This window comes from Diadema antillarum, unplaced genomic scaffold (genome assembly GCF_040938485.1).
Source record: "Diadema antillarum isolate AM-2024a unplaced genomic scaffold, OU_Dant_1.0 seq00001666_RagTag, whole genome shotgun sequence".
In the NCBI taxonomy this organism is placed as follows: Eukaryota; Metazoa; Echinodermata; class Echinoidea; order Diadematoida; family Diadematidae; genus Diadema; species Diadema antillarum.
In genome coordinates, this window is record NW_027272364.1 from 706,880 (window position 1) to 721,081 (window position 14,202).

The 14,202-nt window shown below is 37.3% G+C and overlaps 1 protein-coding gene across 1 annotated transcript in view; it reads right to left on the minus strand.

Moving 5' to 3' along the window:
• The window catches only part of LOC139711534 (uncharacterized), a 129,054-nt gene that overhangs the window by 48,936 nt on the left and 65,916 nt on the right, over positions 1-14,202 (minus strand). The window contains exon 2 of the mRNA XM_071623411.1: positions 9,740-9,787. Coding sequence (XP_071479512.1) covers positions 9,740-9,787 — 48 coding nt within the window. The remainder of the gene's footprint in view (positions 1-9,739; positions 9,788-14,202) is intronic.

Genomic DNA, 14,202 nt, shown 5'->3' on the forward strand with positions numbered 1-14,202 from the left:
ACAATATGCTTGGTGTTCGCATATATATTTGCTCAATTTGACAAACAGTCTCTGAAACTTCAAACACTTATGGATTAGAGTAGTTCTTCATTACACTGTAAGAGAAATTTGCTGCAATCATTGCCATTTAGACAGTCTGTTATCCTTACAGCTACCACCTGTGTATTTGTCTGCTCACAAAGTACTAAATGGACATCCTCACATACTAGCTTATAGCCAAACATACAGTACAGACAACTTCTGTCTCTGAGCTTTAAGGTACAAGAACCTTCTGCACTGCAGATTCTGAAGTGGTTGTCTTTATTGTTGTACAAATTACAATAGAGGAAGTGGCTCTGTAACTGGACTGTAGAAACTTGAAAGCTTTACCACTACTGATTGATGTGTATTGGCTGACAAATCAATAATGCCGCAGAATTTTAAAGATACAAAATCATACTCTTTCCTTCTTTCTTAGAATTCTTCAGCCCTGAAAAGCAACAGCATAACAATAGATTGTACGGAAAGATTTTCAAATTGCGCACTACTGACATTGTATGCAGTTGTTAGTTTTCTTTTTTCACTGGAAAACAGGTGGGGTTGATACACCTGCATATAAAATACCTTACAATGCCAGAATGCCTTGAAATTAAAAATGATGGATGCCTTGATTCAAATAGTCAATTCAATATTTGGTAGCTAAGCTCAAGAATACTTTGTACTCACTACCAGGCTTGCAAGAGGCATCTCTTAATACAGAGAAATAATCAATCATGCTGAATTTTGCTAACTTCATATCTAGGAAAGATGAGAGCAAAGAAACCTATTCATGTTACCAGATTTTTGCCATTTTTTAAACATTCTGTGGGAAATTTTTTCTCTTTTTTAAGAGTTTTTTTTTTTTTAATAGGTTTTTGGGGTGGATTTCTTCTTTAAAGATGGCAGCATTGGACATGTACCATTACTTATATAAGATGAAAGTTGCCAGACTTAACTGCCATCAAACTACACCTGAAGACCTGACTTTCCACATTTCATATGAAGTTTGTTATCTTGATATGCAGTTTGAATCACCACTGAAGAAAAACTTTTTTTTTAAAATTTTGCCATATAACTTCCACTCAAATTTAAGATTACTCCCTACCACAGTCACATGTGAAATATGCAGCCAACTGGCCAGACAAACTTTACAGCAGTTGCACAGACTGGACAACCAATCCAATCATGCAAGAAAATGACATCCGCAATGATTTCACATTGATCAAATGCAGCTTAAATGGAAAGGTCAAATATATCACAATTTTTTAGGTCACAAGTCTTCCCAACATGAATGGGCGTATAAAAGAAGGCAGTTCTAGGGCTTCAGTCTTTGATTAAAGGGTGATGTAAGTTACAACCACAGATCAAATTACATGAAGTGATCATGTCATGGTCTAACATATCTCCCATAATGACCCAGCACACAAATCTCTCAAGGTTTACATCGAGCTTCTTTTCACAAGAAATCAACAACAACAAAAAAGGAGAATGAAAGAAAAGAGAAATGAACATGCCTTCAGTTCAAATTATTGCCATGTTGTACCCCCAAGTAATAACTGAGCAATCATGACTTTTCCAGAGGGGAGTGGATGCAATTCTCCCTATCGCATATAACTGTAAAAACTCCAACAAGCGGAGGCGCTGTTTCATTTCTGAAACAATGTGTCAACAACGCTGTGCTGGTACACAACACTAGCTCTATTTGATCATTCACACACAAAAACAAAAACAAAAAACAAAAAACAAACAAACAAGCAACAACAACAACAACAAACCATGGAGCACAGTATCTATTCCCATACTACTAGTTTTGTTGATTCTCAGCAATTGTTACATGTTGGGAAAAGAAATACGAAGTTACACATGTATAACCCTTAAAAATGTCTATTTTAAAGTGACAATTTTTTAGTAATGATAAAAAGGGAAAACTTGATGTGATTACCGAATGTACTCTCTGCCCTTGCCTGCAGCACAGTAACTATGCATTACCAACATGCACAAGTTGATACCAAAAGTATGACTCTGCTTGACTTCCATGTGTTGCACACAGGTGCATCAGATCACCTCATTCATTTGCACATAGCGTAATATGCAAAACAGAGAATTGCTGAATCATCCACCAAAAACATACATTGTAACTTCTATACGCCTTTTGAGTACAAACTAATAGAAGAGATCAAAGGTGACTACATCATCACCCCCATCAATATAGGCCTACATGCTGTAGGTTGGGACCAATATCTCTTTCAACAACAAAAAAAAATAAATAAAAATGATAACTTCTAATAACAAACTTATTTTTCCCCTTAATTGTGAAAAATCTGCAATCAACCATTTTTGTATTTTTATCTATTTATTTATTCTATATTTTTTTTTTTTTTTTTGGGGGGGGGGGGGGGTTACTCTTCACAATTCAGTTTAAATATGGAGTGGATTGGCACTGTGAAAGGAATACCATCACATCAAAATACGCCATTCAGTCCCTCGTGCCCTTTGTACACAATCAAAGCCGATACAGCTATCTGACCTTTGCATCACACTTCACAAAATGTGAAAACACACACACACACACACACACACACACATTCATGAACTATCTTTTCTTCCTCTTTGACAAAGAGACATATAAATGAATAATACATTGAAGGAATATATGGCAAAGGGGTGCATAAAAAAAAAGGCCACGACTTGAAAAGGTGAAATATTTTCTCTTCAATCCTACACAGAATGTACTATCATACTCATGGTAAGGTTACTGCAACAATAGAATGCATGAGTTTTCTTTGCGCTGCAAGTCTTTTGGAATTCTTCTCTTTTTCTATTCTTTTTTTACATTTTCACCCAACTTGCATATTTGTGTCAATTCGCAGGAAAAAAAAAACACATTCGAGAATGATCAAAGAGATGGATTGATAAATTGGCCAATCTGCAGCATTTTGTATTATGTAGACAACAATTTCTCGAGAGGGCACGAGTTTACACAGCCATCTCTGGCTAAAAATAGACAGCGGACAGAAAATTGTGTGCATTCATGGCCTGGCAATTGTCATGGTCAGCATCTGAACTGGAAACTGATTTATTGATTGTGCAGCATTACAAACAACATCCATCTCAAAATGGCAATCTACTATGGGCACTGGTGATTTTTTTTGTTCCCCCTTCGCCTACAGGCTTTGGTTTTACTGTTGAAGATTTCAAAAGATCACAGATATTCACAAAACTAACAGTACATCCACAAAGACATCTCACTCCATTTTTTTTTTCTTCCAATGCAGAGTATTTCAATAAATTGTAAATGTGGAATATAGCCCACAACAAACCAAGCACATTAAGAATATTGTACACCATACCCATCTTTGTCAAATCATATCATTCACTGATAACACTTGATTACTGGTATATTTACTGGAATATCGACTACCAGTCAAAATAGCATACACACTGTATGAGTATTTCGAAAATTGTTGAGTTTCAATGACTTTGAACATCAGATCATAAAAAAGGGGCTCACCCAAGGGTCTTTTATTTGATTGAGCTCCAGGTCCCAGGTCTATCATTCACTCATAATCTTATTTGCTGACCACACTTTCAACAAAATTTCACTTGAGTGTTCTTTATTGAATTATCTGAGCTGCTTTTTAGTAACAGTTTGCGACTGCTACAATGAAGGTCACTCAAACCCACATGTAAGAGGGACTGCAATATACCTGACATTTAGTGCACTTTAAAGATTTAAGCCGTTGTCTTCGAAAGGGTAGAATCATTTTAAATTTAGTTTTACTTGAAGTTTCAATGCATTGTAAATCACTGAAACTCATATAAAAGAACCCTACAGCAAGTTGCATTAATAGTTATTAATTGAAGCACTCTACCCTTTCTAACTTCCTTGAACTTACAACAAAAAATAATGCCATTTGCACAGCTATACTCAATTATTGATTCCTTCCCTCGCCAATAATGAAAACAGAAAGCCAACAGACAGAGCAGAAAACATATTTGTGAGGTTTGATCACGTATGCTGACAGTACGGTACGAGGCAAAAAAAAATATAGAGCTTTGATGATGCGTGCCAACAGCATGGTTTCAGCTAGAGAATAATTTTTGAGAAAACAAGAGAAACCAGGCTGGCGGCTGCTTTTCTTTTGTTGCTTCTGTCAGCAATGACGTCTACTGAACTATAAACAGCATACAATGTGCGTTATCTATACTTTGAAGATTTTCTGGTATGAAGCAAATACACACGTTTGATGATGCATGCTGACAGTATGGTTTCAAGTAGAAATGAATAGTTTTGGAAAAATAATTATTAAAAATCAGGCTGGGGGTTGCTCTCCTATTGTTGCTTTTATTAGCAATGACGTCTATACTAAACTATAAACAGCATATGGTATTTAAGTACTTTGAAGACTTTTCCAGTGGCACAGAGCAAAGGAGTGGGATTTGCATCATAGCAACATATACAAGCTAACATAAAATGTAGTATACAGATATTCCAAACCAGCTCTTAGTAGGCCAGCAATTACAGGTCTGTTTACCTTTGGGTGCAGTGATTTAAAAAATGTTCAAGATATCACTTTTGATGCATATCTGTAGGTCAGTTGTATCACATAACATCCTACCATGTAAAATTTTTGCAATAAAGCCTAAAATATAAGGAGATATCACTATTTTTCTCATTAAACCGTAACTGTAGACGGTTTAGTCTGGAAACATTTTTATTATTTGACTATTGTTCACATTTTGTACATGTATATTTAACAATACTTAACGTCGATTATACTGGTTCAAATTTTTGCATTGGTTGTTTCTATCCCTAACTCACATTTTAGAACTATTTTAAAGCAGTAGTGCTGGGTTTTTGTTTCATCTGCAAATGGTAAATTACGCCTTTAAAATAATAGTAATAATAATGATGATGATAATAATATGATAATAATAATAATAATAATAATAATAATAATAATAATAATAATAATAATAATAATAATAATAATAACAACAACAGCATATGGTATTTATATATGGTATTTATTTATAAGAAAGGAGAACTGAAGAAGGAGACAGAAGGACTGATCATCGCTGCCCAAGAGCAAGCACTGTCAACCAATGCTCTGAAAGCCAAGATACAGTAGAGAGATGTGGATGCCACATGCAGGATATGCCGAGAAAGAGACGAGACAGTGCAACATATCGTATGTGGCTGTAGTAAATTGGCGCAAAAGGAGTACAAAAGACGACATGACAAACTGGCACAAGTCCTTCACTGGGAGCTTTGCAGAAAACATGAAATACCATGTGAGAGCAAATGGTATATGCACGAACCACAGAAAGTTTCTGAAAATGATCAAGTCAAAATCCTGTGGGATTTCGATGTTCAAACTGACAATGTCATCCAGCACAGGCGTCCGGATATCATCGTCGTAGAAAGGGCTCGACAGATGTGCACAATCATCGATGTCGCGGTACCGGGAGACAGCAGAGTAGCCGAGAAGGAGAAGGAAAAGATAGAGAAGTACCAAGACCTTGCCAGAGAGCTTCGCCGCCTGTGGAATATGAGAACGAAGGTGATCCCTATTGTCGTTGGAGCACTCGGAACAACGCCAAAGCAGCTGCGACGGCACTTGGACGATGTTGGTGTGCCAAATCGAGTGCAAACGCTCCAAAAAGCAGCATTGCTGGGGACGGCACGAATCCTGAGAAAAGTACTGGAAGTCTAAGGTTCCAGGATGGAACTTGACGTGATATTAATCTCCAAGAGATATCTTGTGAAGATAGAGATAACAATAATAACAACAATAATAATAACAATAATAACAATAACCTACAATCAAAATAGTGATTTACATGAGGGTTTAATACAGAAAATCTAATAAGCAAATTTATTCACATACCAGCCCCAGTGTCATCCTTCCTGAAAACTCTGGATTGCACAAAGTCATCCTGTTGCTTGGATGATTTAATAGTAAAATGTTATTGGGGAACGATCTCTACACAATTTCTGTGACGGATAGGGTACTTCTAAACTGAAGAGAAGGCACCCCAACAAAAATGTTATATCAGTGGGACAACAGAATGGTGACGACATAATGAAATGAAATGGGTAACTCAAACCTGGTACTTCAGGTGGGCTGATGAAATCTGAACAAAAACATAACCATTACAATTATTTCATGGACAGACTTCAAGCAGATACCTCTGGTTTCCTCTAATGTTCATTACTCATTGGCTGTGTATATCACAGAAACATTCCCATGTTCGAAACATGTTTCAATATCCACTATTTGCAAAGGCCTTTCAGATCGTGTTTCTCAATTTGTTGCGTTTACCTTCTCTATCGTAAGTCGAGAGGCCTTGTGGCAGCGCAGCTACATTGCACAGTTTGACCCGAGGTGTAGCTGGCAGTGATTGGCGTGGGCAGGTTCGGGCTATAAACAGCATTCATCATCTCTACAGAAATGTGTTTCTGGCTCAAATGCATTTGTGATCATACTTGTTTTGGTGTTTCCGTTGTTTGGAAACCTTACTTCCACATCAGAAGCGAGTTGATAAACACATCCTGTGTCACATGAGTGGAAAAAGGGAGATTCCCAAACTTGATTTTTAAAAAAGAAGAAGAAACACCTCTCTTACTTAGTAACTTATGCCATATACCTGGGGGTATACTAAAATTTACTGTCAGGCAAGCATGGGGCGCTTACCAGATTACCATTTGGGTGCGAGGGTAGAAAGTCATTGTAGTAATGCCTTCAAACCTCATTTCATCTTTCACTTTAATTTACCAACTCCTGCGGTACATACGGTATGCAAGAATAAATGGTAGTAATTTTGGCGGAATATCTTTGGCGTCATGATAAACAAAGCTTGAAAAGTGCTAGATATGCCAAAAATGAAGATTTCAGTCTCATTTCTTCTTTATCATGGTATCTTTTGGGACAGATTTTGCAGAAGTTCAAGACCCTCCCCCCCCCCAAAAAAAAAAAAGTATGAGTAAAGAGTAAGGTCTGCGTGTCGTGTAATGCATCACAAAGATGTAATAACATGCTTTGAAAAAGTTGTAGTTGAGAAGTATCATTGTAATACTATTATAACTACATAATTACAGTCAAGACTTGGCATTGGATCATTATCGCCGACTGCTAATTCGAGCTTCATGATAACAGTGTGTAAATACAGATGTTATCATTTATCATTTATGGTATCACAATAACCATCAACACAAAGATTCTAAATCAAACCATTCAATTTCATGTGTGTTAAAGAATAAAAAATTGGACAAAACAAACAGAAAATCAATGCAAGAAGTGTAAGAAAATCTGTCTCCTGGGTTTACATGGCAAACATTGGAAATCAATCTACTTACTCATGAATGCAAATATTACTGCTATCATGAAAGGGGGGGGGGGGATTCCTAGCCTAACCATTGCTATCTACACTGTAAATAATACATGATGAATATCATCCTTCAAATCATGACCTTCAGAGAGAAACTGAGAGATTGATCAGCATTGCATTTTTGATTATCATGAGAGAGTTAAGTAGATGGCGATGTTGCAACACACACACACAGATGATTTCCCATCAATCTCTAGCAAATCCCTTGAACTCGCTTCCGCACACAGGCTTATGAAGAACTGTAAATGCAGCTGTCCTTTACTGGTGCAGCCATCTTTGGCAGCTCCACTCATTTATTCATTTGCTAGATGAATTCTATTAAAGTAGAAGAACACTTGCTGATATGATATCCTACATATGAAAATATGCACCAATGTTAACATGGCATATCTTACAAAGTTTCTCTAGATTTCACACCTTGATCTTAATTTTACAAACTGTTCACATTTTCATTAAAACATTCAACAATTAACACATTTTCATACATACGAACACTTGCCCTTTAAAGAGTGAGTTTCAGCGTTGTATCATTGATGTGCTGCCTTGCTCTACTTCATCTACCTAAAGTAGAACAGCAAACAAGGTTTTGTGGTTTGGGGATATCATTTCAATAAAAGATTTTTTTTTGAAAGTCAAGTGTGGGCGGCACAGAAGCAATGTCAGAAATCAAATCCGGTATTGGACGTCCACCATGACTAATGACTTGATCATTTCTCTGCTAAAATGGGAAATTCAATTCTGAAACCAACAACATGACATAGAAGAGAGAAAAGACCAAAAAAAAAAAAAAAAAAAAAAAAAATGCCCAGACACGGTAGGACCTAAATAGTTGCAATTAAGTTTTTAGCCTACAGAGAGAGACAAAAAATTACTATAAGTTACATTCACACAACATTCCTAATCTTAAAAAGAATAGCTCAAGTTTTCAACTTTGATAATTAGCTCATAGTAAAGCCCCATGTAGACGCTCTTGACATCCAGCAGTCTGAAAGCTTAGTTGATGATTACAATGTAGAGAACCACATTTCATATCCCTTTCAGTAACCCTCTGGTGAGGACCACAGGCTAAGTTGTAAAATTTTGAGTTTATGAATGGCGGGATATTTTTGGCACTGCCGTTACTAGCACCAGGCCAGCACCAGGCCCATGCTAGTCGCCGACTAAAGAGTTTATAAATGACAGCAGCACCAGGCTCCGGCCAAAATTTGTGGGTCATTGGAAAAGTAGCATGGCTCTGCTATAGTTTTCACATACAATTTTTACTGCTTGCTGCAGGCTATTTTAGCATGAGCCAGGAGCCGGCCAAAAATGCATGGGTTACTGAAAAGGGTATAGTATCCCTTTCAGTAACCCTCTTGGCTCGGACCAGGAGCGGACCAGGAGCGGACCAAGTCAAAAATTTTGAGTTTATGAACGGTTGGGGGCCAAAGTGGCCTGCACCAGGTGCGGACTATTTTGGCGCTGCTGCAGCTAGCACCAGGCGCGGACCAGGCGCGGGCCTGGCGCTGATCCAAGAGTTTATGAACGATAGCAGTGCCAGGCGCGGGCCAAAACTCCTTTCACGATCAAAGGTCACAGTTTCCGCTGCCCAGCTCATAAGCGCGCAGCACGCACATCAAATATCGCACGAAAATGCACTTCCACTCTGTCCATGACGTGTTCCGTTACCATGGCAGTTATCCCTTACATTACCGAGTTTATGAATGGGTCATCGTGAAAGTAGCGCAGCTCCCCTACAGTTACTGAACACAATTTTTACTGCTTGGCGCGGGCTAATTTAGCTCGGACCAGGAGCGGGCCAAAAATGCATGAGTTACTGAAAGCGGTATAAGATTTCTTAGAGCTTACGCTCTATCCACGAGCTGCTACAAGTCCCAACTTGTAGTTTGTGGACATGACTATCAATGAACCCAAAAATTAGCATGACCTACCCATGAATCCTATTTCCCCTCAGCTTATGGGTCAGCCTCCAGCACATATTGTTCACTACTGTATCGTCGCACATTGTTATGGTCATCACTCGTGCTACTACGTGTAATTATTTCTTCCGGCTCTGTGGTTTGATTATCTAGTGGCGCTCAAGCCCCTCAAAAGCTTTTTAAATCTTTAAGATAGGTGTCATGTGGATGCGGGTTGTAGTTTAAAACTACAAGCTAATCACTAAGTTCAAAATTTTGAAGATAACAAACATTGTGTAAACCTACCTACTGGTAGTATTGTGACTCAAGCAAGGTGAGAGTGCAAAGTTTATGAAAGGTGAGACCTTTTACTGCAACAGGACAACCTCGAACACTTATCTGCTGATCGAATGAATTGGGGAGTTACTTACCGTTTGGTATTATCCTTACTGTCTTCGCCTTCATCATACATATCACATCTGAAAAGGAAAAGAAAGAGAGGAAAATGTATACATTATACCATCTAAAAGCATGTCTCTGGCCCCCATTTACAAACATTACATAAGCATGGCTCAGGTATTGACCGAAAAAGACACATATCACAATTATTTACCCATCATACTGACTTTGTATGAATGTTACGGTCATTAATGTCGTCTACAGTACTTTCTGTGTTGTTATGGTTGTGCTCGTGTTTTGTGTCCTTCTTATGTGATAATTTTGTACTTCCAGGGTTAACGTGTCATAAGACTTTACGCTCTTTTTGTTGATCCCCATTCACACGAAATATGTTCTTTATATTTGTATAATTTGCATGTGTCTTTGTATTTTAATGTATTTTATGATGAATGAAATAAACTGATGTAAACTTTATTCCCACAAGGCCGTACTGTAAAAGCAGGCTGTATTTCTACATATTGCCAACTCCTGATTACCTGGGGCTCATGAGAAATAGATGTTGCCCCTCCCTCCCATTAAAAGAAACAAAAGATTTCTGAAGGTTTCTCTCGCCCAGGAGACATCAGAAAATGTTGTCCTTCCTTGGATAGCAAGGCATGCACTTCACGTCTTTGAATTTAATACACAAATGTTCCACGCTCGGTCAATTTACCTGATGCCCCTCGCAAGGTCAAAATTACCAATACGTGACCGAGGGTTTGCCGTGGTATTGTATGACTTCCCTTCATTCCAAATATCACCTTGCCGGGGCATTGTGAAACTCCTTGTGCAAAACAACAACAACAAAAATGACATCAATGCCATTACTCAGGGGCTATCCCCACAGCAAAATAAAGAATGAAGCTCTCAGATGATATTTTGGAGGGCTGGGAAAGAGTTGAAGAGAAAACATTTGTCTTTTTTTAGTCTAATGAATAGCTCCAACGAGCAAAAGAGAGAAACAAAATATGAGCCCCATCCACCAGGCCGCAATGACAAAGGCCTTCATCTAATATCACGTTCACAGTGGTGCTTGACTTGTGCTGCACCATTGTCATTATGAACACTCGCATACTGTCTTGATTTAGGCTGTGTGGTTTGATGTTCATTATTCTGAAGGTTTGATGTTCTGTAACACATAACTTCCATATACCCACATGTTCATTAACGTGAACATTTTGTGTATCATTCCAAAAGTCTGTTAATCCAAAAATGACATTTTAAGGTTTTCACTCCAAAGGTTTGTTCATCCAATAAAGAAATAAGGTTAATCAAGTTGGTTAGGAGTAATGATAATAATAACGGGGGGGAAAATGAATTCAACATTTTCACTGGAGCTGCTATTAGGTACTATAAATGGCAGCAATCCTCAAGATGTGCAACATTAAATTCCGAAGGTTTGCTGTGAAAAGTAAAAAGATAGGAGGTTCATGATAATGGAATAAAACTATACATTCCATACCACATTTACATGAATCGTCCAGTTAGTTCATGGCGCATGCAAACAAATGCAGTGAAAAATGATAACAGCTCACACATTTGCTTATTTTGTTTTGGTCCAATTATAATAATACTGTTTCATTTAAAACAGCCCTCCCCCTTTCTTTCCTTGTTGGTAAGTATGTGTGGTTTACACACCTGAATTTATGGCATTTTGTAAATTTGCTAATATACCCAGCACATCTGTGACTGCATAGAGTACGTACCAAAGTGTGATGTTATTATCAGTCATACAAGTAGCTATTCATCACCAGGGAAACTGGTTTTAAACAACCTTTCTCAGCCAGGTCTGTGAACACTATTGTTGCTAATCATGCTCGCACCTGGTGCCAACCAAAGCTATAACAAAAGACGGTGACATCATCACTTTGGTACTCTGTGGTCTTACCTCTCCAACCTCATTATACTAACACCAACAAAGTACGCAATTATCATGCTACACCAACCTTGCATCAAAAGTTGTACTTGTATTGGTGTTTTTTTTTCATGATATATTGTGGTTTAAAAGAGGTATCCTGCATGTATTTGTACAAATCTCAACCTCTTTCAGCAAATATACTTATGAACAATACTTGCAGTTGCTATAGGAGCACATTTCATAAAATGCTCACTGACCACTGGTTGTCGCCTTGTGTTGCTATGGTAACTGAACTTCAACAACTGAACTACTGTGCACAGTGCCTCCAGAAGGGGGACAGAAGGTTTGACCAGAATTTATCATATCATAATTAAATTTACAAACATTGTAAATTGAATTACAACCCCATCAAGTAAATTATACACCACACATATTTAAAATTTGACAATAATCAAAATGCATGTATCTAGAACAGACGGATGCCAAAGCACCAGAGCACTCGTTTTGTAAAATGATAACTGACATCATTACAGAATGCTGAAGAAATAGTTCTTTTGAATATTTCTGGTCTGGACTATATGAGAAATTCTATAAACAGTAATCGTGCCTATCACTGTTGCAATGAGGTCTCCCACCAACCGATCATGAGAATCTGAGAAATCAGTAGTGATTCCCGTATCTACGCGATACAACTGGCTGCCCGTCTCTCAAAGTATGCTAACATACTGTGTTAAGTTTGCTTCTTCATGAATAAATAAAGAATTCAAACTAACAGAATAAAAAAACAGTCTCCTGAAAATCCAACCTCAATAAGAAGGGGTTATGGAATTTAATGGTTCATTTGTTTAAACAAAAAAATGCTTTTTAGCAACCACACGAGATATAGAGATGATATCACAAGTACATCATAATGTACCACAAAATGTACTTCATCCTTGCTCTGTGCGTAAATACTTACTAACTACTCTGTAGATGTCGGCATTCAAAGTTACATAAATAATATCCCCAATTTATCACAAAAATGAATCTAGAAAAGGAAGCTTTCTCTCTCATGTCACATGCTGGCTAAAAAAAAGAAGTATGTACACATCTACTTCTATCCCCTCCACCCCTCCTCCCCCCCCCCCCAAAAAAAAAAAAATAAATAAATAATGGCTCTGCAGAAAATTGGACCATATATCATATGTACCTACTGTTACGATTACTCTAGAGAAAAATAAAAGGAACAGTAACTAACAGTGTCTATTTCTATCTCGTCATTACTTCACTTGTAACAAACATGTGATTTCCACAAAGGTCACAACAGAAAACTCATTCTTAGCATGACTGACTGAAAAGAATATGTTGTTCATGACCTAAAATTGAGATTGCCCCAAACTGTTTAACTCTAATACCCCTTTCATGCTAGTCACTTAAAGGACAAGTCCACCTTCATATACATTAGGATTGAGAGAATGCAGCAATATTAGTAGAACACATCAGTGAAAGTTTGAGGAAAATCGGACAATCCGTTCAAGAGTTATGAATATTTTAAGTATCTGCGCAGTCACTGCTGGATGATAAGACTACTACAGTGAATGATGTCACATGCGTACAACTATATCAGGAAAATAAAAAGAGCATTTCACAAAACTTTACTTTTTGAATAAAGTGCACATTTCTTCGACTTGCTACTGACGTATGTTAAAGGACAAGTTCACCTTCATAAACGTAAGGATTGAGAGAATGTAGCAATATTAGTAGAACACATCATTGAAAATTTGAGGAAAATCAGACAATCCGTTCAAAAGTTATGAATTTTTGAAGTTTTTGTGCAGTACCCGCTGGATGAGAAGACTACTGCAGTGTATGATTAACTTAGATGTCACATGCGTACAACAATATAAGGAAAATATAAAGAGAATTTCACAAAATTCCATCTTTTGAAAAAAGTACACATTCCCCTGACTCGTTACCGATAAATGTTATGGGTAATATTATTCCCCCTGCCTTTAGAAAGAGGCAAGTCAATTGCTCTTTTATTATGCGAAAAAAGTGAAAATATGTTGAATTTTCTTTTATATTTTCTTTATACTGTTGTACGCATATGACTCACAAGCTGTAGTAGTCTCTTCATCCAGCGGTTCCAACACAAAAATGTAAAAAATTCATAACTTTTGCATCGATTGTCCAATTTTCCTCAAACTTTCACTGATGTGTTCTACTAATATTGTTGCATTTTCTCAATCCTTATGTTTATGAAGGTGAACTTGTCCTTTAAGGGTAATATTATTCCCCCTGCCTTCTGAAAGAGAGAAGTCGAGTGTTCTTTTGTTATGCGAAATGGAATTATGTTGAATTTTCTTTATTCTTTCTTTATATCGTTGTACTCATGTGACATTACAAGCTTACTTGGTCTTTTCATCCAGCCGTGACTTAGCAGAAACTTCAAAAATTCATAACTTTTGAACGGATGGTCTGATTTTCCTCAAACTCTCACTGATGTGATCTACTAATATTGCTGCATTCACTCAACCCACATGCCTATGAAGGTGAACTTGTCCTTTAATAAGGAATCACTCTGGAGACTCACCTCAGAATCAAAACATGAAACACCTG